This window comes from Parasteatoda tepidariorum, chromosome 1, assembly GCF_982258835.1.
Source record: "Parasteatoda tepidariorum strain Cologne lab strain chromosome 1, Ptep-v5.0, whole genome shotgun sequence".
NCBI lineage: Eukaryota > Metazoa > Arthropoda > Arachnida > Araneae > Theridiidae > Parasteatoda > Parasteatoda tepidariorum.
The window spans coordinates 1,591,341-1,617,061 of NC_141755.1; the positions used below are offsets into that span (position 1 = coordinate 1,591,341).

Consider the following 25,721-nt stretch of genomic DNA (forward strand, 5'->3'; position numbering starts at 1 on the left):
TTAATGTTGTTAGTTTTATTTATAATTTCCACCTTATTGAATCCTTTTTTTTTTTTTTTTTAATGATTTCCTTTTTCTTATCTGTCTGTGATTATTATGTATTAAACTGTAAAATTACAATTCTTTAAAAATGCTCATAAAATTTTTTTGTTGTGTCAGATCTCATATTTTTCATTTTAAACTCTTCTGAATAAGTTTTATGTAATGCTTGTTTGGTATATTTTTTTTTTTAAATATGTTACTTAACTTTTAAGTAAATAAATAAATTAAAGAAAGAAAAAAACTTTTTATATTTTATTAAGTTTAAGTTTTATAAAATTAAAGATAATTTGTGAAAAATAAATGGTAATGAAATATAATAAGTCTGTTTTAATTAAATTATAAAGCTAGTTATCGAAAACATTATAATAGATCATATTGTTGATATGATTAAAATTAGTTTTGAAATAAATCAAGAAAAATATTTTTGTTAGATATTTCTAGAATTTATTTACAAGTATTTAAGTAGTTTATTTTAAATATTTTATAATTGTATTGATTAAGGAATTGCTAAAGATTTTTCTTCTTGATTTAAATTAAAAAAATTTTGTGACAAACTTTCAATCATTCTAGAAACCCTCTTGAGTTCTAGATTCTATTTTAAAGAGTATCATGTTTTGATAATTTTTTTAATGCATTATTATAGTTAGTATATTTTATAAAATTCATTTAAATTTACAGGCCCTGAATCTGAGACTAAAGAACCAACTGACTACAATGGATATTTCCAAAATCAAACAGCCTTATTAGGAGATAATGCCACATTAGTTTGTAAATATACTATTAGTGGAAAACATTTAGTGATGTGGATCAAATACCTGGAGATAAATGGTAGTTATGTTGATGAAGCAGGCAGACCATATACTAAAACAATTGAAGTATGTATGATGTTAACAGTACTTTTTTTGTTAGCATAAACTGTTTTCTGTTAAAATGTATTAATTGATGTGAATAACATTATAAAAAATGTTTTATCATTATATCTATTAATAAAAATCAGCATTATATTCCAATTTTGAGAATTCCAAGAAGTTGTAGCCGCATGGAAAATTATTTCATTTAAATATTTTTCATATTTTATTTACATGAGCCATAGTGGCTCAGGAAATAGAGCTGTTATTTCCCAATTAGGTGACCTTGGTTCGAATCTTAGCGATTGTACACCAGTGTCTGACTTAGTGTAAAAGAAAAACTCTTAATTGTTATTAATTAAAAGATAGATTTACAAAATTTTTGATGGTACATTCTCAACTGAAAGGGAGACTTAGTTTGATGTATTTTAAAACATGCATTTGAAAATCTTAACTGTGAATATTCTATTGGAGGAATGACCGATAAATTTTTTAGTTAATTTTATTTCACTTGTACTACCTGGTGTACCATCTTAATTCCTTGTGACAGATTAATGACAAACATTTTATTTTACAATATTTTCATCTAAGGTTTATGTAATTAACAAACTTAATGTCGTCTAACAAACTTATTTTACTTGTATATGTCACTAAAAAGATACTGATGAAAGATAAAAGTTTAAAATTTTTGACACTGAATCTTTATTACTCTTGAAAATATAGGTTTAAAGAAGAAATTCTTTTTATATTAATGCTGGTAAAATTTATGTGAATCTGTTTCTTTAACTCCTGAACAAGAGCATTGAACTTCGAACTTTAATCAGTAGATATGATGCTTTGTAATAGGCATTATCATAACAAGATATTAATGAAAATGAGATTTTTGGTTATATAATGCAACCTATAGAGGCTTCTAATTACAACAAAAGAAATAGAAAGTGTTAAATAATAATTCTTTTCAAATGAATACATACAATGGCAATAGGAAACTCTTTTATTGCTGATTTTTTTAAAACTTCATTTAAAAATTATTCAATACTTATATTTTTTATTTTGTTAATAAATAGAAAACATTAACTGGATGTAAATAAAATAAATGTCGAATTAACCTTTAAACTTTGAAAAATTCAATTTGGTTACGGTTTTGCGGTTAATAATGCTAAATAACATGCACTTAATAAACATTGCAAACCCTAAATAACAGTGTTAAAAACATTGCAAAGTGATTATTTTAACATTGATTGTGTTTAAACTTTCAGTCTTCATACCTTATGGATTCAAATGAAGCAAAGTTAGATTTGTTTGATGTCTCTTTTGAGGATGCTGGACATTATTCTTGTATTATTAATAGTGAAGTGCAAAGCTTACAACATGATGCTTGGCTTACAGTTTTACCTTGTAAGTATTTCTTGTTCATTACAGTAACGTAATACAGTGCCCGCCGCTAATAAAATCACCAAATAATAAAATCAGCCATTTTATAAAATCAAATTGGCAAGAACCAAATCGTTACAATATTAATACATGTTAAAAACATGCTTTAATGAAATCAATGCCGCCGCTTTTTAAAATCAAAATTTTGACTACGTAATAAATCATAAGTGCAATATTTCAGCTTTTTTTGTTCTTATTTATAAAATTTTATTTTTTCGAAGTTTAAAGATTTTTTTAGAAGAAGCAACAGTTACTCACAAACCTGTGAAACAGGTGTGGTTATCACTTTCCTGCGATATACATAATGTAAGAGTTAAGGAAAAATGTGGGTGGTAAGTGGGGAGTTCATAGCAATCAATTTTTCAATGTCAATTCCTTGACTTGAATAAAGTTTGGAGAAACCTATCTCACTCAACAGGGGGTTGAATTCTTAGCTCATTTTTTATTGAATGAACCATAGAAGGGAGAGAAGTTTCTTTTGTTATCTATCTTAACAGAGAACATGAATAGATTTCCGAAAACTGTCTGTGCTCATGTTCCATGTTATTTAAGCCGTTTGAGTAAATTATAGTTAGAGTTAGAGCACATATCATTTTTAAGTTCGTTTGGTGTTAAATTTTATCAGCATGCCGAAAAGGAAGGATTTGAGTCTTAATAAGATAAATTCGAAGTGTTGCAAAACTATGATAAGCTTCCTATATGTAGTCAACATGAAGCTTCAATTAAATTAGGGATTTCCCAAACTGCTCTTTTAAACATTCTGAAACAAAGGATAAATATCTCCCAGGAAATAGAAAAGAAAGGAAATCTGTCAAGAAAACGTAAGCCTGACGGAAAATCGGAGGAAATTGAAATGGCTCTGTTAGAATGGTTCAAAAATGCACGCGAACGAAGAATTCCAATTTCCCGTGGAATTTTATTTGACAAGCACAGGACTTTGCGAACTTATTTGGTGATTCTGATTCTAAAGCTACAGATGGGTGGCTAACCTGATGGAAAGACCGCAACAACATTGTTTATCGTAAATTGCATGGTGAAAAGCAAGATGCTGATTTTAGCTCTGCCGCCGATTGTGTAAACGGCGTGTGGCCAACACTCATTAAAGACTACAAACCAGAGCAAATTTTCAACACAGATGAAACAGGATTATTTTTCCGAGCACTTCCTGAACACACGCTGCTGTTTTAAAATGAATCAACTGGTGGATGTAAAAAAATGAAGAAAAGACTAACCGCGCTGCTAACATGCAACATGACAGGAACTGTGAAAAAAACAACCTTTAGTGATAGGAAAGAGTTTAAAACCTCGATGTTTTAAAGGAGTAAAGCACCTGCCCACCAGTTATGCCAAGAGCTATAACGCATGGATGACATCTAGTATCTTGACATAATTTCTTCTTGAATGGGACAAGGAGCTGAAAAATGAAAAGGTCATCTTACTTTTAGACAATTGTTCTGCGCACCCTGCTAATGAGGTCTTGCGTTTGAAAAACATTAAATTAGTGTTTTTGCCAACCAACACTGCAGCTATTATTCAACCCCTTGATCAGGGAATCATAAGATCATTCAAGTTTCATTACAGAAAAATGGTTGTTCAAAAAATCATTAGTGACATAGACTGTGACAGCTCTTCAGAACTCTTAACTGCAAACAAACTATCAAAATCCCTTACTATTTTGGAATCAATGATTCGCAACTCGTGGGACATTGCTTCAACCAAACAATATCAAATTGCTTTAAAAAGTGTGGATTAAGCACTGGCAATGGAGCTGATAACTGTTTCGAAGAAATGCTCATCAATGAAGAAAATGAAATGGACGAGAATTTTTCATGTTCCGTAGCTATTGACAATAACTTGCAAACATCAGGAGAAAAATCTGATTCTGAAATTGTTACAGACATAAAAAATTGCAAAGTTATTTTCAATCAAGAAATGGAGGAATCAAACTCAGAAGATGAAATAAACTCATCAGTGCCATCTTCAATGGAAGTCAGAAAAGCACTTAATGTATTGCGACAAGCTTTAGAACAAAGAGGAGGAAATATTGAAAGCTAAAAAAATTTCTATAAACTCTCAAATGATGTTGAAAAGTTCATTTTAAATACTGCAACTCAAGCAACCATTGATCGGTTTTTTGCAAAAATGTTGTAAATTTGATCTTATGTAGGGTTTTACTTTATTAAAATAATTAAATTAGTTAAAATAAAGCATTAATGTTGTCATTATTTCAGCTTTTAAAGTGTGTGCATTTAGAGTAAATATATCGTAAAAATTTGAATTTTTGTTTCAAACGTTGAATTGCCTCTTAATAAAAATCAGCCGCTTAATAAAATCAAAAGAGCAGTGATTTTAATAATTCATAATGTTCTTTGCGTTTTAAATTTTTAATGTTAAGCATACATTTTACTGGTTGCTGTTATGTTTATTTTTATTAGATAGCTTAATAAAGCTTAATAGTGTTAATTGTTAAGCTTGTGATTTTAAGCAGAATTTTAACTACTGTTATTTACAGGTTTGTGTCTTACTTGTGTGTATTAAAAATGGATCTTTCTATTTATACATTTTAAAGAATAGTTTTATTATTGTTGTATAATCTTATTAGTAAGTAGTTACTTATTCAAGATTTGAGAAATACATTTAAAATATAATTAATTGTATAATTATATTCTGTAATATTAAGGGAATTCTCATTATTTTAGGATTTTAAAATTGATTTAGGTAGTTTCAATTAAATTTTTAAAGGAATTTAAATTTAAAAAATTAAACTATTACTCATATTTTTAAAACTGTTATCTCTCTTTCAATTAAAGAAACTGAACGACGTTCGATTAACTTTGAAGGAATTTAAATTTCCAAAATTAAACTATTATTTATAGTTTTAAAACTTTGTTTTCTCTCTTTTAACGGAAGAAACTGAATTTTATTTACAGTTTTAAAACTTTGTTTTCTCTCTTTTAACTGAAGAAGGGTTGCTGAGTAAAATTAATATCAAGTAGCATACATTGATAAAAATTTCTATGAACTGTATTTTAAAGTTAAAATATATTTTACACGTTTAGATTGACAATAAACATGGAATATTCTTTTTTATACTATCTTCGAATTTTTTTTTTTATTTAAAAGAAAGAAGGAAAAAAGAAAGTAATTTTTAAAGTAGTTGCGTCTATCTAAGAAGGAGATTTTTGATGGTTATTTTAACTATGATTCTTAGGTTTTATTTTTACCTTGATGTGATATTATTTTAACAATTAAGACTTTATTAACTTAATCAAAACATTGTCGGAGCATTATATTACCATTAGATTATTTCAAATGAGTTGACAACTGTGTTCAAAATATTTTTAGAGTGTTTCACAAGTACATGCTTTATGTATGTAATTTCTTAAACCACCTATTTTTCTATGTTTATCACATTACAGAATCTTGAATGTTTAGAATAATAGGTTCAAACCTAATTAGACAATATTAGTTGTGACTATTTGAGTTAATTCAAATTTAAGGATTCTGTAAACAATTGGAAATCAATCTGATATCAGGTATATTGATAAGTATATCAGTTATGTGATGTTTAATGACTCTCTGCCTTAAAATTATATTTTTATGTACTGTATATGTGATGCTTTACAATGATATGTTGATCATCAATTTATTGTATGCAACTTATATTTTTATGCATAATTTGATGATTATTTTAGAAGAGTATGTGATGCTTATGTCTAATGATTCTGTACCATAATAATTTTTTATTTTTATTGTAGTTAACTGTAATAGCTAGATGATACTCATGTTTGATGACTCTGTACAGTAATTTTTTTATTTTAATGTTTATTGTAACTAACTATATGATGCCCATGTTTTATGACTTTTATAGGTCATCAACTTACTCTGCTGCCACTTTTATTTTGATCAATTTATTCTACAATTTTATGTTTATTAAAGTAAGCCGTCTATGTGATGTCCATATAAAATAAATATTTTTAAGTTAATTATTGTTAACTATACTAGCTTTGTGATGTCCAGGTTTTATGATTTTGTGTGCCACATATATTTTGATTCATCATGTCATGTTTATTATAGTAAACTATACCAGCTATGTGATGCCCATGTTTAATGACTCAGAATCCCTCGTGTATGATTCTAAACATGGTGTATTTCTCAACAAGCCTCCAGTTTTCCTTCAAAATCTCACAGATGAGAATATTGTGAGCAGAGTTGGATCAACATTGACATTAGAATGCCCTGTTATGGGGGATCCTCCACCCAAAATATTTTGGTCTAAAGATGGCAAAGATATCAAAAAGAAAAGTCAAGTAAGTAAATAATTTTCATTTCTTAAAATAACTCTAAAAATTAAAAAAAAAAATGTTCATTTATAATTTAATTCCTCATGCATTTATTTAGATAATTTTGAAGAATTGGAAATTGAAAATAGACATTCTTAAGTTGGAAGATGTTGGGAAATACACATGCTTTGTAAACAATACTGAAGGCAGCATTGAACATACTTTCATTTTAGTTGTGACTGGTTTGTATTTTAATATTTATTTTAACTAGTGTTATACTATCCATAATTATCAGATCTAACACCTCAAATTGTTGAATATTCGTGCAATCAATTTTTTTTCTTCATAAATCATAAAAAAATTTTTATTTTATAATTTTCCTTAAAAACATTTCAAAGCTGAATATTTTCAAATATTTTATATATTAAATTAATAAGCATGTAGATATTAAATTTCAATTAAAACAATGTTTCAAATCACAAATAAATTATTAAAAATATATATACATTTTCGTGTCTCAATGATCCATCTTAAGTAAGATAAAATACAGGAATGATGAGTTAATGACTTATTAAAAACATCTATATATTTTGGTGTCTCAGTGATCCATCTTAAGTAAGATAAAATACAGGAATGATGAGTTAATGAATTATTAAAAACATATATATATATATATTGGTGTCTCAATAATCCATCTTAAGTAAGATAAAATACAGGAATGATGAGTTAATGACTTATTAAAAACATCTATATATTTTGGTGTCTCAGTGATCCATCTTAAGTAAGATAAAATACAGGAATGATGAGTTAATGAATTATTAAAAACATATATATATATATTTTGGTGTCTCAATAATCCATCTTAAGTAAGATAAAATACAGGAATGATGAGTTAATGACTTATTAAAAACATCTATATATTTTGGTGTCTCAGTGATCCATCTTAAGTAAGATAAAATACAGGAATGATGAGTTAATGAATTATTAAAAACATATATATATATATTTTGGTGTCTCAATAATCCATCTTAAGTAAGATAAAATACAGGAATGATGAGTTAATGAATTATTAAAAGCATCTATATATTTTGGTGTCTCAATGATCTATCTTAAGTAAGATAAAATACAGGAATGGTAAAAACAGACACGATTCAAATCCAGCACCATACTAAAGAGATAAATATACAGTTAAAAGTGCCAAAAAATTTAATGATATCCAAATATTGCTTAAATATGGTATAGTAGTATTTATCTCTTTGATATGATGTAACCTCTGTCAAATTTTAATCATCTCTGTATTTACCATTCCTGTATTTTAGCACACTGATGTCCAATCTTTGTTTTTTATAGAAGAAATTAAGGTTTGCATATTCGATGATAAACATTTTTCTAAGTCCTTAATTTCTTAAAAAAAAAGTCCTTAACCGTGCTTAATTTTGCTTTGTTGAAGGAGTGGGAACCCTGGCTTTTGTATCCTTGCAAAATGATTTTTGTTTAATTTGACCTAAAATTCTCTGTTGCTAAGTTTTGTAATTTTTATAGTTTAAACAAGTTGAATAACTCCTTTTCTTCACCAATTTATGTAAATTTAGGAAATACAGACATGAATTATGTTAAAACAGTTTACTGTTAAGTGATTTTTATTTAATTTATTATTATTTAATTGTAAGTTGGTCTAAATTAATTTGCTTATTATAAACTAAGATTTCTATTGCTTATTTTTATAACAATTTTCACAAATTCGGGAATTCCCAATGTTTAAAAGCTAGTAAAGCTATCCGTGTTTCAAAATTCTTTTATAAGCAATAAAGGAACATGAAAACTATGTAATAGTAAGTGATTACCTTGATTGATTTAATATTATTATAACGCACGTTAAGATATTTTACTTTCAAAGTGATTGCTTCATTTAGTTTTATTTTGAATGCACATTTTAATATATTTTCTTTTTGAAGTAATATAATGTGATATTTTACTAATTAAGCGTTTTATAGTATTTCTTACATTTTTGCACACTTAGAACAATGATAATAGAAAAGGAGGAAAAAAAGAATAAGCATTATATTTGTGCTGCAGTAGAACATTGTATTTAAAAATTTTTAGGCATTTTATATTCTTTTTGAAAAGTAAAGAAAAAAATACTTAGATCTATTATTAATTTGAAAATTTCTTTTAAAGATCCAATTCGACCTCCTACTTTACTCAAACGCCATAAGATGATATCGTTTGTTGCGCTGCCAGCTGGACAGTCAGAAACATTGCGATGTGTGGCAGATGGTAATCCTAAACCTGAAATTAAATGGTATAAAGATGGTCAAGAACTTAAAAAATCAGATCGTGTAAGTGCAACACTGAGAAATTGTTTGTCAACTGACATACTTTACAATTACTAGGAAATTTCTTTTTCATTATGTCTGGAATGGATAGAAATATAATGATTGAAGACCATTAATTTTTTTATTTGAAACTATTTTACTGTAGTTTGTTGTAAAATTTTTAATTTGATTTTACTGTTTTTTAAATTAAAAAAAAGCAACCTTTTTCTAGTTTAAATTAAACTGTTTCTTAATTTGAAAAGACATTAAGTGTCCATTTTAAGTCAAAAATTGTTGAAACAACGGAAAAAAAAAATTCTAATAGAGAAATTTTTGTTGTTGAAGAAGAAACTGTGAAAACTGTTATATTTTAAAGGCTATTAATAAAATATGCACTTGCAAATAAATACTTTGTTACTGAAACACAAGTATATTTGTGTATGTAGTTATACATATTAATAGGAAATTTACTCATTATGTTTTTAAAAATGGAAAATTCAAGTTTACTTTGCATGGAAATACCAGTTATATTTTTACCTAACATATGGTAAATAGCCTTCAAAATTTTGATTTCTCTTGAACACTATCTCTTTATTTTTAGATTTAAGAAATTTTGTAACTAATTATAAGAAGTTATTTTTCTTTTGTTAAATATTGTTTTTTGTTTTATTTTTTTGACATGGAAAATATTTTTCAAAATTTTTTTGCGACTAAATATTATTGGCTAATAATTTGTAAAAAAGAATCAATTCATAAACAGTAGAACTTGATTTTAATTTCGCTTTTCACATATTTTATTATCTGAAGGAAGTGGTATTTAAATTTTTATTTCTTAAGTAGGGGAGTGTCGGGTACCCCTGCCCACTGTCAATTTCATATGTATAGAATATTTTTTCAAGTCAATAGGCTATCGGACATTAATTGTTATATTAAAAAATATTATTTTCAAAGTTTCAAGCATTTATGCAGCTGGTAACATGGTAAACAATAGTTTTGAAAATATGTTTAATACAGCAGTCAAATTTTTTAAATTTCTATTTTTTTAAGTTAAGCTATTCTTTTTTTGGTTTATTTATTCTTTTTGCATTATTTAATTAGATGATAAAACAATCGAAATGGGCAGGGCTACCCGACTCTCCCCTACTACTGAACCAATTTTTTTGAATTTTGTTATTAAAAATTATGAATGTTTGACCATAAATTAATAAATTAAGAATTGTAATAAATGATTTTAAAAAACAACTTTTTAAATGGAATTAGCTTTAGATAAACTAGCTTTATAATTGTGTGCAAGTTTTTTGATTTGCTTCATTATTCCGGTGATATGGAATATTAAGTCATAACATTAAGTCTTAGTTTATGACTGCTGTCCTGACTTAACTAAGGGACTACATTTTTCAAATCGCGATTTCGAGGATTAAAATCCTAATCTAATCATCAAACAAAATTTATGTTTATTTAATATGGTAAGTTATTGCATCAGATTTAACTTAAAATGTTGTCTGCACTAATTAATTACTGTGTTTATGGTAAGACCCCTCCAACTATTGAAAATGAGCCCTAGTATGTGAATTAAAAGTTATTCAGAATCTTTGCCTACTGCAATGAGGCATTGTTTTAACTAAAGTTTCTCTATCCAAGTCAATATATTTACTTGTTTTTCCTGCATTAATACCTCCACAACGATGTCATCAATGTAGGTTATGTTGAATGATGTCAAATTCGATTTTTCAGTAATTTTGTACTGATTTACATTTAATAATTTTAAATTCTTGGTTTACTGCACATTTTTGTTTTAAAAAAGTATTTTTGTTAATATTTATGTTATTTTATGCTTTTAAATTTATATTTCTTGTTGAATCTAAGCAGTATAATTCTCTTAAATTTTTAGTAATGTTCAAAAACATTTTTTTAAATTCTTAATTTCATGATTTTTTTTTTTTTTTTTGTATCTGAAGTTTTTTTTTTCCTAAATCAATTTAATATTTTTTGAAGCTGCTGATTCTTGATTGATTTAAACCCCATTAATGTGTATAATTTCAATAGGATTATTAGGTTCTGATCAGTGGTGTGCCTACATTAGATCCAAGTTAGCTCTTTCCAATTATACCATTTATATTATCTATTTTTTTTTTTAACTCAATTAATCATAATGTAGACAGAAACACATTTTTTCTTACTAAGCCACAAAAATCATTCCCAATATAAAAAACAAAAATTCTGCAATGACAAGGTTCCCCTTTCTTAATCTGTAGTTCAAATGTTTAATATTCAATTTAATTTGCTGTTATTAATGTTATGATATTCTGAACTGAGAAATTTCACCTTCTATGGCAAAAATTGATTTTTAACCCTTTAACTGCCGAGTAAAATTAACATGATTCACTCCCCAGTGCCACCGTTTTTCGCTCAAGTGCTCTTTCTTACACGGTGTTTCTGTGGGGGAAATGATGCACGCTTTGCAATTTAAAAACAGTTTAATTTTACAAGAAAAAGGAAAGAAAGAAAATACAAAATTTAAATTAAATAATAAAAATACAATATAAAAGATGTTAAAACTTAGCTGTTGTATGATAAATCCTGAAACATGGTTAGACACATAAACCAACATCGCATTCATCGCACTGATAGCGGGATTCACGCCGAATTTTTTTTCTTGAACAAACAGCACATTTTCGCGATGCATTTTTCTTTGAAGATGTTGATGGAAAGAATAAAAAGCACCAAATACATATGGGAAACAAAAGCGATAAAAGAATAAACCCGACCTTACTCAAATAAATACACACAAGCGATTAATATGATATCACTTTTCCATAACATCCTTTTCCCATTCCCCCTCCTCCGAAATTAGTAATACATTCGCAAAACAAACACTTTCAAGGCCATTTTACTGCATTCTGAAGTAGGGGGTGTAGTTCTATTTATAGCAACGCAACGCAAAGCATCGTACTTCGGGAAAGCGTATATATACGCCTGCGGCAGTTAACGCATTGTCTGGCCGAGACGTATATATACGCCCGCGGCAGTTAAGGTGTTAAATGATGTTCACTATCAAGTACAAATTTTTCTTTTAAAAATTGGTATGATTATATATATTGCAACATTGGTACACACCAACCTATCAGACTTATTTAGAAAAACGTTTTTTATTTTCTTATTTTTATTTCAAATTTAGGTTCAGTTTAAAAAATGGCAATTAAACCTTGATCATTTGACTGTGAGAGATAATGGAGTCTACACCTGCATTGTTTGGAATGAATTGGGGGAATTTAGTTTCAATTATACTTTAGAAGTTGCTGGTAAGGATATTTTTCTTTAATTAATGAAGTCGTAAGAGAGAAATAGAAAGGGACAGTAAATTTTTCATGAAGTTTTTTTTTAAGCAAAATGAGTGTAAGAAGTGAGTTATTGAATTTAAAAAAAATGTCCTATTATAATTGATTAGTAAATGTTAAAACAAGCAAAACTTAATTTTTAGAATTTACTTCTGAAGTTAATAGCTTCTAAACATTTATAAAATGTAGCAAATTTCAGTCTAAAACAAGACACATTAATTAAATGAATTTATTTTATGTTTTCAAAAAAATTAACATAATTTATTTAATTTTTTATTTATTCATTATTTTTAATGTAAAAGCAAAATGTAAAAGCATTTAATTTTTTGTGCTAATTTTGTATTTTACTTTTTTCTAAAATTTAATGCAAACTTATTACTTTAGCTTGCACATTAACCCTCTAATGCAGATGGGACACAGTTGCTCCTATTATATATCACTTTTCGGATGCTCTAATTACCAGAAAAGAATATATTTTGGTGTTTTCTGATTAGATAAAACAGTCTAATAGTTAATATAAAAGTCTGTTAGATTATCGGAACTATATTTCTAATATAATATAAAATTAAAAAAAAGGAAAAAAGAGTCTAAATTTTTTTTTTACATGCTTAAAAATTTATCAATATTTGATTTTGTAAATTAAAGAATTTCAACAATGGATAACTGTTTCGTTTAGATCTAAATAACTGCAAAAAAGTGCACATTTAAAAATTATTGTATATAAGTGAGCCACGTTTGAAAGATTTTAACTTTAACGCCAAAAAAGGTAGCTGTGTTTCATGCTGTATCTCATAACCAAAGATAATTAAAATGCTAAATATGTTTTTCACCTATTTTGACCTAAATTAATATAAAATAATGAAGAAAAAAAATTATATGTTTAATAAAAATTGTAAGTAAAAGGGCCTAATTCTACGCATTAAAAAATATCATTGGCTTTAGAAGTTCTAAAATAAATACAAATGTAACTTATTGCAAATAATCACCAATACAACAAATTCTTGTTATTTTATCATTGTACAGAGCGATTGCCTCATCGTCCTATAATAAAAGAGAATCACCCTGGAAATCAGACAGTATATATTGGAGAAACTGTTACATTTCAATGCAAATATATAAGTGATCTCCATCCAGCATTGTGGTGGGTGAAATATTATGAGGTGAATGGCAGCCATTATGATGAAGAAGGTTATTTAAATGCAAGGGCAGTATTTGTAAGTATTAAAGATTTGTTATGAAGAAATGTCATTCAAAACATTTTCAATGAATGCTCCTGTTTTTACAGTCTACAGATCCCAACAACACCAATCATGATTATCTTATATTGAAAAATGTTACTTACGAAGATGCTGGACGATATGCCTGTTTTGTATCCAATACATTCGGAGAATCTAAGCAAGATGCATGGTTAACTGTTTTACCACGTAAGTATTTTGATAGCTTTAAGTATTTTTTTTCTCTCTCATTATTTTCCAACAATTGTTAGGGAATGCCATATTATGGCTCGATACTTTTCTTTTTAAAAACAAATTAATATTTTTATGACAGTTAAAGGAAAGTTTACAGACGACGTTTTATTATATAATGTTGTGCAATAATAAAGTTGCGAAAATTTTTTGTTGCATTCATACAAATACTTAATCTTGCTTAATTGAGGTGAGGATTTCAAATCTGAAATAAGTTATGCTGGCTACAGTTTTTTAATGACATTTTCAGTTTATTATTTTTTTTAAATCAAAATATACATCTTTAAAAAGTTATGTAAATATCAGGGGGTAGGGTAAATGTAGCGACAAACTTCTAGGGGGGTTAGGGCACCTCATCAGGATTAAGATTGCATGGAAACCACATCCTGGAAATATAATTGTACGTGGCTATTGGTGTCTCCTTATTATGACCTGTTCAAAAGCACACAAAAAAACTGTTTATAAGAGGGAATCGATATATGATGATATTTCTGAGCGTGAGTTTCAAATTTTTAACCTGATGATATGCCTTAACTCCCCCAGAAGTTTGTTGCAACATTTATGCGAACCCTGTAATCTATAACGTTTTTAAGCTTGTACATTTCAGCAAAAAATAGACTAAAAATGTAAGTTTTGAAATAAACTGTAGCTTGGAGAAAGAAACAGATTTGAAATCAACATTGTGAAATTATCTAAGATCCATTATAAAATCTTAAGCACTATAAAAAGTTTGTTCACCAGTGTATAATCATTGTTTACTGATATGAAGAAAAAATAACTGATTAAAAATGGATAAACTTCGTCTTAAACTTTTTTTTTTGTAACTATACTAAGCAGGCTCTTATCTTTTAATATTTTATGTTCAGTGCTACTACATAATTATAGTTAAAAATGATATTCTACACATTATGAAAATCTTTTTATTTTCCAGCTGCTGTTTTAAAAAAGCCACAGTTTCCATCAATCTGGGTTGTTTTTATATCATGTGCATCAATTTTATGCCTTGCTTCCCTATCTTTGTGCTTTTGTTATTATCGACAAAAACAAGAGAAACGAAGGTTAAAGCTGCTGGCAAGCAAACCTGTTAATGTATATTTAAGAAAGAGAGTAATTTTGGAACCACAGGTAATTTTTTTTATATCATTTCAATTTTTCATAATATCTAATATTTATAACAATTTGTTAATTTTTGCTTTTCTCGATATTGATTTGCTTGATAAGTTGTCATAAGTGAACTTTTATTGCATTGCTAAACAGGATTTTGCTAAACAGTCCTGACCATAATCTAACATTTTAGAAATTTTCTTTAATTTCCTTGTAATTTTGGAAATTATTAGATTAAATAATACAGATTAGCTGTAATAACATTTTATTATGTTTAGCGTGTTATTTATGTCAGAGAGTAATTTAGATCCAAATGGAACTTCTATCAGTTTAAACTTGTGTTTAAATTCTTATATTACTTATTTATAAACTTAACATTTTAAATTTAATTATTTGTTTCAGCTGCTATCTGTTGTTAGTGTAATGTCGTAGTTGATACAATTAAAAACTGTTGCATTAATTTATTTCAAATTAAATTCTTACTAAATTCGTGCAATTCTTGTGTACTTTGTGATAGAAAAAGAAAAAAAACTAAACCAATTTGTAAAACGTGTTTTACCTAGGCTATATCCTTTAAAATTCACTTTCCAACTTCCAAAAAATAATTTTTCAAAAAAATAAATAAAATCTTTCCTTGTTTTGGTCTCCTTATTTTTGATTTCAAACAATGTGGTTTTGATTATTGAACTTTGGTCTCTGTAAACTAGAGTCATATCTTATTAAAAATAATATTTTTTTATTTATTAAAATAACTTGAAAATAATTTCTGAGTTATTTTCAAAATTATAAGACTTTAAAGGTGAACTATCATTTTTACAACGTAAATCAATCGTATATTGCTGGTGATAAAAAAAAGGCTCACTGTACCCTAAGCCCAAAGTACTGGTCCACTATCTGCCGTAGTATTTATGTATATTAAGCAGACTAGCCAACCAAAAGGTCGAACAATTCTGTGGTTAAAGATTTGCAAACTTTCAATTATACACTATACCACAGAATATGCATTAAAGACATGAAAGAAAAAAAAAGTATGAACAATCACTAAAAACAAATGTTGATTATTATGTAGCATGTTTGTTCCATTTACCCACAACGTTTTTCCATTTTGTACCAATGTATAACACATTCTGTATTTAAGGAAATTTTGTAAAAACAACAATTCTACTTAAGATTGTCTGAAAATAACAGTTCGAAAATAACCTGAATTTTGTTGTTATAAAGAACACTTTAGAAATTGATTATAAAGATGCCAACTTGCTCCGGACAGCAAATATATATTTTAAAGTGGTAGTTTATCAATTGTGATTCTTGGTTCAATAAATTCAATTAAGTAGATTTTTATCTACCGCTATTTCTAAATAATTTGTAGGCGTATATAATTCATCACTTTATAGTATTTCTGTCATGCTATACCTTTTAAAAAGCGAGCAAAAATAGCCAAATATTTGAAACTTTTACTTTATAGTTATTTACCATTTTTTAAAATTATTTTGGCGTGTCCGGAGTAGTTCGCATCTCGGATTATATATATTTGTATCATGAAACCAATTCTTATTTTATTATTTTTTAACATCAATATTTTCTTCTCGAGTCCATCCTTAAAATGATGTCTTTCACCTTAAGGTAAAATTTTAACTTCTGGCAAAGAACTCTTTAAAATTTCATTTTTACTTATTTGTATCTTTAAACTGACTACATTCTTTGTAAATCAACATTTTCTACATGCTTCATTCTTGGAAATTGGTTCATGGTAAACTCTTTGGAATCAGTTCTGCTGCAAATTTATCTTAAAGTGGTAGTCAGAATCCAAAGATTCAGTTCAGTTATGTTGGTAAATTGGTGTATTTTTCCATTGAAGAAATTTAAACAAATAATTTAGTTAAATTTTTATAAGCTGTGAACTTTTTTAAAGAGATTAAATAACAAATTGGTTATTTTTTGCTTTGATATCGCATGGGTTTTCAATTACAGGGTTCTGGAAGTACTCAAAATTTAATGGCTCCTTTGGTGAAAATACAACCATTTGAATCTGAATATCATAATGATTCTACGGCTACTTTAGAATACGAGTTTCCTGTTGATCCTGTGTGGGAGCTACCTAGGGAAAAGTAAGTGAAGAAAAAGCCAAAACTATTGTAATTTCTTTTAGAGATAGAATGGTAGATAAGTATATATTTTGTCTTACATTTTTGTCAATTTCAGGGGGGGGGGAGAGAAATGGTGTTTGTTTATTTGAATTAAAACAAAGGTGTTTTCAGTTAAACATCACATGAGATATTGTTTTTTTACTTGTTTATAATTTATGTTACTATTTTCCTACTATTAAAAGACCTTTTTTTTAAAGTTGGCTGCCATTAGTAGCTTTCATTTTCTAACTAAATTAAAAAAAAAATATTTTTATTTTTTCTGATTTTATTAGAATTTGTTGCCAAATATTGGAGAAAAAAAAATCAAGTCCAACTTTTTTTTTCAAATAGCAATTTTTTTTCAAATTTCCCATCACTAGCTTTTTTTTTCCTTCTATTTAGTGCTTACATGTCTGTTAGTATGATTTAGTAAATGTGCATGCCAGTATCAGTTTTTAAAAATTAAGAAAGCTCTCAAGTAACCAAAATAGGTACTTTAAAACTTGCAATAAATTAAATTTTACGCAGCTACATTAGACCATTTTAAGGTTAATAGTAGCTTTTATTTCTTAATACTAATTAATTCTATTTATTTAAACCCATTTCAATTATTGTCAATTTTGTAGATATTGCACCTTTGATTCAATACATTTTGACAAGTATACTATTTGACCAAAACAGCAAATTTCTCTTTGTAGATTAATATTATAAATATAAAAGTTAAATAAAAAATCTGTTTGCATACAAAGTAAATTTTATTTAAAGAATAACTATGGCTTTTAAATGTGAAGGAATAAGTATAGAGAGGCAAGTTATTAGTAAATAATTTTAATATAAATAAAACCATGTTATAATTCTTTCCTCATTTGTATAAGATGATTATTCTTTATTTTCTTCAGCTTGGTTTTTGGAAAAGATCTTGGTAGAGGAGCATTTGGACAAGTAAAACTTGCTGAAGTGATGACTGTGTGGGGAAAACCATTAATGGTTGCAGTAAAAATGCTGAAAGGTCAGTTCTAGAGAATGAATTAGTTTATAGGATTGTTTTTGTTCTTTTAATTAATAATCATGATATCATTAATAGATGGTTATACAGATCAAGACATGATAGATTTAGTATCTGAAGCTGAGATAATGAAAACAGTGGGGAAGCATCCTCATATCATTAATTTATTAGGTTGTTGTACTCAAAATGGTAAGTTTCCTGCATTAACTCAACCTTTTCATTTTCCAGCTGCTTAAATATAATTGTTATTTTCAAAAATTATTTGAATTAAAAAAAATTAAGATTTTGAGATATTACTTCCGTAAAAAGGTTGTAGCATCGTAAAATCTTAATTTCTACATCCTATTATAATTTAAACTTTAAACTAGTAAGAAAAAACTTATATCCCTCTTAAAAAAGTCTTATGCATCTCATAAGCACACTATAATTTGTATTGTTACACTTTTAATTGCATTTTAAGAATGGATACACTTTTAAATCTGAAAAGAAAAAAAGTTTTGAGAAATATCGTTTAAATTTTTTATATTTAAGTTTTTCATTTTAAGATTTATGTTTTGTATCTTTGTTATTTAGATGAGTATAAAAATGAAATGCAATGTAGAGGAGCAGAGAGATATCTAAATGAATAAATTATTATTTTAATGCTTTTAAGTTGTATGACAGAATGATAAGAGACACATATTAACTTATTTTCGATAAAACTACATTTGTTGGTGATGTATTTTGATTAACAATACATTAAAATTGTGAATCTGATTAAATGAACTATTTTTGCCTAATTATCCCATGTTTAAAAACTAATTATTCAAATGTATTATTTCATTGTACTGTATTATTCAAATGAATTATTAACTCAGTGTTTTGTAGCAGCATTAATGAATTGACCTCTTTTACTTTTCAGGACCATTGTATGTTGTAGTTGAATATGCAGCGAATGGAAATTTAAGAGATTACCTTCGTATTCACAGACCTGTGCCAGGTTATGAAATTTCTAACTCTGAAAGAGAATTAATATCTGAAAAATGTTTGGTAACTTTTGCATATCAAATTGCTAAAGGAATGGAATATTTAGCTTCCAAAAAGGTGTGCCATATATTTTAAGTTTCAATAAATTGCTGCAAAAAATGCTTAATTGTGGATTAAATAAGATAATGTGTTTCAGTGCATTCATCGAGACTTGGCTGCTAGAAATATTCTTGTGATGGAAGATAAAATGCTTAAGATTGCTGATTTTGGTTTCGCAAGAGATGTCCATGAAAATGAATACTACAGAAAAAGGAAAAATGTAATTTTTTAATGTAGATATATTTAGCATAAGTTAAATGTAGTTGAATTTTATGTTTTGTACTGCATTTTTTAGAATTTAAGAATTAATAATGAAGTAAGGTATACCATCTTTCTTACGTAATTTCTCTTATATGCTAAGTTTCGTGGTGGTTCATTAAGTTTTATTGCAGTTCTTAACTTATTTTAACAATAGTTAATTCTTAATTTATTCCTATTCAGGTTGAATAATACCATTAAATTAAAAAAAAAATTATTTTGAAAGGTTTTTATTTGTAAAGGAATCACATTACTTTGTCTTTATTTTTATATTGCTTCGTAACTGCCTTATCGTCAAAATTAGTTTAATATGTTATGAGAATTATGTCATTTTACAAATAAGGATTGGCAATTTTGACTTCAGGAACCATTATTATTTCGAAGTTTACTTCTTATTTTAAGCAAAACAAAATTTTTAGTTACTTTCACATTTTTTGTTTCGTCCCTTGAGCCTCATTTTCAAAATGATTAATATCAATCCACAAAACAGCCATCATTAAATTTTTAATTGGTGAAATAAAGAATTTTGTTTAGGTAGCCCTGTCTATTCATTTTGAGATAATCGAAACTCTACTTAAATTTTGAACTCGATGACAAATTTTAACTAAATGAGGGAATATAAACTAATATATACTGGTTATTCTCTTTTAAATATTCTTTATATTGATATTATGAGTTGAATAGTGCATCATTATACTTGAAACTATTAAAATATTTTCTTTTGAATAAATTAATAAAATAGTATATATTATATACTTTCAAGGGCTAAAATTTGCTTTTATTATATTTAAGTATAGCAAATTATATTTTCTTTTAAGTTTGTCAGATGCTTTTTTTGAAAAAAAGTCTTGAACACATATATTGTGTCTAAAAATATCCTGTATGTATGAAAAAGTTTCTAATTTTTGGTTTCACATAAAGGAGTTTCATTTTGCCATGCGTATGTGACAGTCAATGTGAAAGGGACAATGGTTGTAGATAATTACTCTGAGTTTGCTTCTACAAGGTGCGTAGGGTTTTAAAAAAGTGCTTAAATATGCTTCTTTTCGATTTTTAAAAGCCCTTAAAGGTGCTTGTTTCATTGTGTGTTTTAAAAAGTGCTTAATTTTCGCTGTTCCAAAATGAGATATTTTGTTGATTTTCGCCACAAAGTATGCAAAGAACATGAATTACTCATTGTCTTATTCAATGTTTTCACAATTTATTCACCCGCAATCCATAGCAGCATAGCATCAGTCCGTAGCATGTGAAAGTGCCAACCATTTTACATGTTTTAAGAAATACTTGCAGGCCCATATGTACGTATACTGAGCTGGATTCGGTGAGAAGAATTCTTGCAGTATCATGCAACTCTAATGGATTTTGCAAGAGATTCTTAATTTCAGGCTTCATTTTTTGCACTCTGAAATCGAAACAAATTCTCTCTTGAATATCTGCTGATCACAGGACCAACTAAAAAGTGTCAATTTTTTTTCTCTCTCTCTCTAACAGCAAATTTTTTATTTTATTTTTCTTGTTAATTTCAGCGTTGGTGAAGTGCCTTTGTGGTCTGGCAAGCTGAAAGCCTTCTCACACTCTTCTATTATTGTTCAGTACTATAATCCTTGAATTGGGGATCATTCACTAATTAGTATGTATTTTCATATGAGTCCCCAGAGCAGTAAAGAATCTCATTGCTTCTCCTCTTAAAAATTTCCTTTTCCCTTTTATTAATTTAATTTAATAAAGCTAAGAATTAATTTAGATTTTTAATCCTAAGATTATTCTATTTGAAGGAACATCTACCAATTGCATACAATTTTTGTAAAAATTTATTATACTCTATTACATTTTTTTTACTTATTAAGTTTTATTACTGTATTATTACTTTTAAAATTTTCAATACTTTTAAGTTGTTTTATGAAAAAAACTCATCACTGTTATAATGCTGCAAAAAATCTTACGTTATTTAGATTTGTCATTCAGAAAAACTTTAATTCAATTCTTAATAATTTGATTTAAAAACAATTGAAATAAAAAATTTAATTATATCAGATTTGCTAAAGTTTATGTGTGTAGGGACCATATAATAATTTACTTCTGAGAAAAATGTTTAGTTTCAATACTCATTGTATTTACATTTCATAATTATATTATATTATTTTTTTTAAAACTTTCATTAAAGTAATTTTGAACCAAGTAACAAAGTTAAATAAAAATTTATAAAGGGCCATACATTTTTTTCAGTTGTAATATGAATTTATTAGTTTTCTTAGTTAGCTTAATTCTTTACATATTTTTATAGTTTCAGCATGATCAATAACTTTTTTAAATAATGGTTAAGTTAATTATAATTGTGAATTAAAGTTATCTTACATAATTTAGTACAGTAATTATTAATTTAAATAATAGAATGAGCCACTCAATATTGAATATATTTAAACTTGTGCATAATTGTTTTTATGGTGGCTAATTAGGAACACCGCTCTTTGTCAGAAACTATTAATCTTATGATGATCATGTTAAGTCTTTGAAAATTATTTAGCATTTTATTAATATGCATATGAAGGACTTCAACAATAGGGAAATTTTTTTTAATATCATTATATTTTTTAAAAGTGCTTACAAATATTTTTGAGTGCTTAAAAGGTACTTATTTTTTGTTGAAAATTTTGGCTATGTATCCTGTTCTAACATAAACAGTTTCATTTAGGAAAAAATTTAAATTATTCTAGATTTCATTATAATATATACTATAAGACGCCCGGTGGTTAATTCGCTCTCCTGTGCCACAGGTCCTGGGTTAGATCCTCGGGCCGGGCAAGGTTGACTCAGCCTTTCATCCCTTCAGTGGGTCAATAAATGAGTACCAAGCATGCTTGGGAACTAAACACTGGGGGTTTCGCGTGCGGCTGACCACCCATTGATGGATTGAATGTAGAGTTTAATGGCGCAAGATCCAAAAGAGGATATGCTGCACCAACGGTTGACCACCTAACCGAAACGTCTGCTAATGCATCCTAGAGCCCAAGCTCAAGAAAACTGAGATGGGCACAGTAGGCCTTGGCCCTCTATGAGCTGTTGCGCCACTGAGTTTAGTTTATATACAGTGAAACCTCTGTTTAGTGGACACTCTCGGGATCAAAGAAATTGTCCGTTTTCGAGAGTTGTTTGTTTAAGGGAAGGGTACATTAATAATGAATACTGAAGCCATAAATTGTTTTTAGAATAATTGCAATGATTAAGAAATAATTAAGTAATCTATAACAACTATTTACATTGACATTTATTTAAACGTAATGAAATTATAATATTTATGGTACAAAAAGAGAAGATTAAGAAATCTGATATATGCCTTTGTTTTACTATTATCCAATTGAAAAGAAAAATGTGATAGAAATTTCTTTTAAGCGGCTGTGACTCACCATATTTTCATGGTACATTTTTAAATCATTTAGCACCTTTACTCCAATTTTATAATTTTTCGATATATTAAAATGTCTCAGTTCCCAATACAACTTTGAGCATTACTTAAAATTTTCACTTCTGGTTCATATTCAGAAAGCAATTGAATATCAGTGTCTTCATTTCCACTCTCGGCATCATTATTTGCAACAATTTCAGTAATTTCGTCCATATTTAAAATATTCTTTTGACTTTTAATATTTTCGTCAATGTTTACAAAATCATTACTGTTGACAACACTTTCTCCAGTCAAGCGAATCAAATTTGTTAATTCAAGAAAGGAATAATCAGAATTTGTGTCATCCACGACATCTAAGGATATTACATTCTGATGTATCTTTCTAGAAGCCTATCTTAGTGAAACATTTTTAAATGGTTGAGCTTTTTACTTTTTTCCAGGCTGCTATTATCTACAAAGAAGCTTGTAAAATATCAATTTTTACGTTTTCGTTATTTGGCCCATTCTAAACTCGTAATCGAGTGTTTTAAAATGAATTACCGATAAAACACTTTGGAATTTTTAATAACACCTTGATCAAGTGGTTGGCTAACACACATTACAATTGGAGGGAAGAATGCAATTTGACATTCTTTAGATTAATGTTAGGGTGAGACGCAGCATTATCAAGAATAAGAAGAACTTTCCTGTTTCTGCGGCCCATTTTTCTTTCGAGTTCAAGCAACCACTCAGTCATTAAATCCCGGGTCATCTATACTCGTCGGTTTGTTTTCCATTGTGTTTCAAGCCTAAATAAATTTATTTCTCTAAAACACCTTGGCTTATTTGATATTCCCCTTGTTCTCCCGTCATACTTGCACAAAGTAAAATCGTAAATCTTTCTTTTGACATTTTCACTCCTTCACACTTTTCACCTTTTAACACGCAAAAGTTTCTTTCCGGTAATGCCTGAATTAAAAGAACAATCTCATCAGCATTTAATATAGTCCTTCAATAAGGGCTTCTCCAACCATTCTTTAACCACAGAAGTGGAATCTCTGCTTATTGATTTAAAAGAAATCATATGCCTCTTTCTGAACTTTTGTAATCATTCATTAGAAGCTTTAAAATCCTTTATCCCCAATTTCTCAGCTGCCTCTCTCATATAACATGGGTCCTGATACTGGATATTGTTCGCTTCTGACTTGAGAAAACTATTCAAAAACGCATCTGCCAATTTTAAATTTCCGTTTTGCACCCAAGTTTTTCTCTATTTTTAATGAATTTTTCCAATGTTAAAGGGTTTGGCCAATTCTGTGGAGACTGCTTTTTTGATGTTTGGAATGCTCTAAAAGTTCAATTTTTTCCTTTAAAGTTTCCTTTACGAGGCATTGTTGAACACGAAGAGACTTTCTCAAGAATAAAGATCTTTTAAAAGTTTTATCTCAAATACTCTTTCAACAGATGTAGTTACAAAGAAATAAAAATGTTTTTCATAATTTCGCAGATATTCGAGTTAGTCATAGGATACAGAATGGACACATATATTCCTATGTCAGGACCCCAGTCAGTTTCAAACAATACATTTATCCCCCCCCCCCATCACTTGATAAGAAATGTGGTAATACCTCCCTGAAAGTAAACTTTCAGTTATGCATAGAAAAAGGAACAAGATAATGCTTGCCTGTAAGACACCAGGCCCTATGGAGTTGTATTCACAATCTATCATTTCTCAAGAGTTTGAATAAATGTTTGATTTATATGAACACCTCCATGACTAGAATTTCTATTTTTATTCTTTTAACCCAGCTGGGATGAGTGCAGACTGATGAGAAGTAAAAAGGAAATTTCAGTGGGGAAGAGGAATTGATAACAATTAATGTGACACTTTAACTTGTGGGGTCTCAAGAGTGAGCATGTGGGGTCTTCCAGATAAAATGACCCAAAGATGCCACTGTCCTAAATATTTTACATGAGCAGAATCATTCTTCCTTCCTTTCTTTCTTGCCAAAGATAAAATCGAAAAGTGACAGGAGAATGATAGATTATTTAAAACTAAAATAGCTTAACGTTTTTAGTTACGGATAAGGCAAAAAATTTCCATGTTTTAAAAAATGGTGGAGAGAGGCATTTTTTCTTAAATTTCATAGTAAAAATTATTTAACTTTTTTTAAATTTAGGAAAAGTAGTGTCCGGTTTGAACTGATAGAAAATGATGTTCAGGGCAAAAATAACCATCCGCGTCCGGTTACGGGAGTGTCCACTTTGCGGAGAATGTACACAACGGTTTATTCATAGAAGATTCCAGGGGAATCAAAAATACGTCTGCATTGAGAGGCGTCCGTTTTGTAGGAGTGTCCACAACAGGAAGTTTCACAGTATACTATATATATTATATACATACAGATGTATGTTTTCTTTGTATGGGAATGCTATTTTCTTTGTGCTTTTAACATCAGAAGTCTAAGAAATTAGACTCAATTTAACTGTATTTTTAGTTCGCTTCAATTAATTCTTACTCGTGCTGTTCTTACTATTTAAAATACAGGGTGTTTATAAATTCCCGGACCCATTTTGATGTTTAATAACTCATAAAATTATGAAGATATAAACAAACTTATGGCATTTATTGATGGAATAACTCATATTTTCCTTTTCAGGTTTGAATATCTTTACTTTTGTAAATATCGTCTGCGTGTGTGGTTAATTTCAGATAATTTCATTTTCCAGTCTAAAAATCTGTACTTTTCTACATATCGTCTGCTTATTAATTGCATTTTTCTCTCTTTTGTTTTTGGCAACTATTGCAATGTTATGTTTACTTTTGATGTGTTTGTTCTATGTAGTACTTTTCTATGTGATGTTTTATTCGAGCGGATATTAAGGAGAATGCATACACCACAAGAGAAAGCACATATTTTATGGTGGTTCATAGAAACATAATCGATAGTGCAAGCACAGAGAAATTGCAGAAGAATTTACCAAAAAGATCCTCCATCCAAAAGCAGCATCTTGCGGTGGAAAAAGAATTTTCTAGATACTGGAAGTATCGCA

General features: G+C 27.9%; 1 protein-coding gene across 3 annotated transcripts in view; it reads left to right on the forward strand.

The window, feature by feature from the left end:
• The window catches only part of LOC107438841 (fibroblast growth factor receptor 4), a 49,641-nt gene that overhangs the window by 16,622 nt on the left and 7,298 nt on the right, over positions 1 to 25,721 (forward strand). For all 3 annotated transcript variants that reach the window (XM_043046450.3, XM_043046449.3, XM_043046443.3), the window contains exons 5-18: positions 721 to 917; positions 2,150 to 2,288; positions 6,402 to 6,634; positions 6,726 to 6,849; positions 8,786 to 8,946; positions 12,101 to 12,224; positions 13,284 to 13,474; positions 13,546 to 13,684; positions 14,658 to 14,851; positions 16,802 to 16,938; positions 17,856 to 17,965; positions 18,041 to 18,151; positions 18,864 to 19,045; positions 19,125 to 19,247. In XM_043046450.3, the coding sequence (XP_042902384.2) occupies positions 721 to 917; positions 2,150 to 2,288; positions 6,402 to 6,634; positions 6,726 to 6,849; positions 8,786 to 8,946; positions 12,101 to 12,224; positions 13,284 to 13,474; positions 13,546 to 13,684; positions 14,658 to 14,851; positions 16,802 to 16,938; positions 17,856 to 17,965; positions 18,041 to 18,151; positions 18,864 to 19,045; positions 19,125 to 19,247 (2,165 nt within the window). The remainder of the gene's footprint in view (positions 1 to 720; positions 918 to 2,149; positions 2,289 to 6,401; positions 6,635 to 6,725; positions 6,850 to 8,785; positions 8,947 to 12,100; positions 12,225 to 13,283; positions 13,475 to 13,545; positions 13,685 to 14,657; positions 14,852 to 16,801; positions 16,939 to 17,855; positions 17,966 to 18,040; positions 18,152 to 18,863; positions 19,046 to 19,124; positions 19,248 to 25,721) is intronic.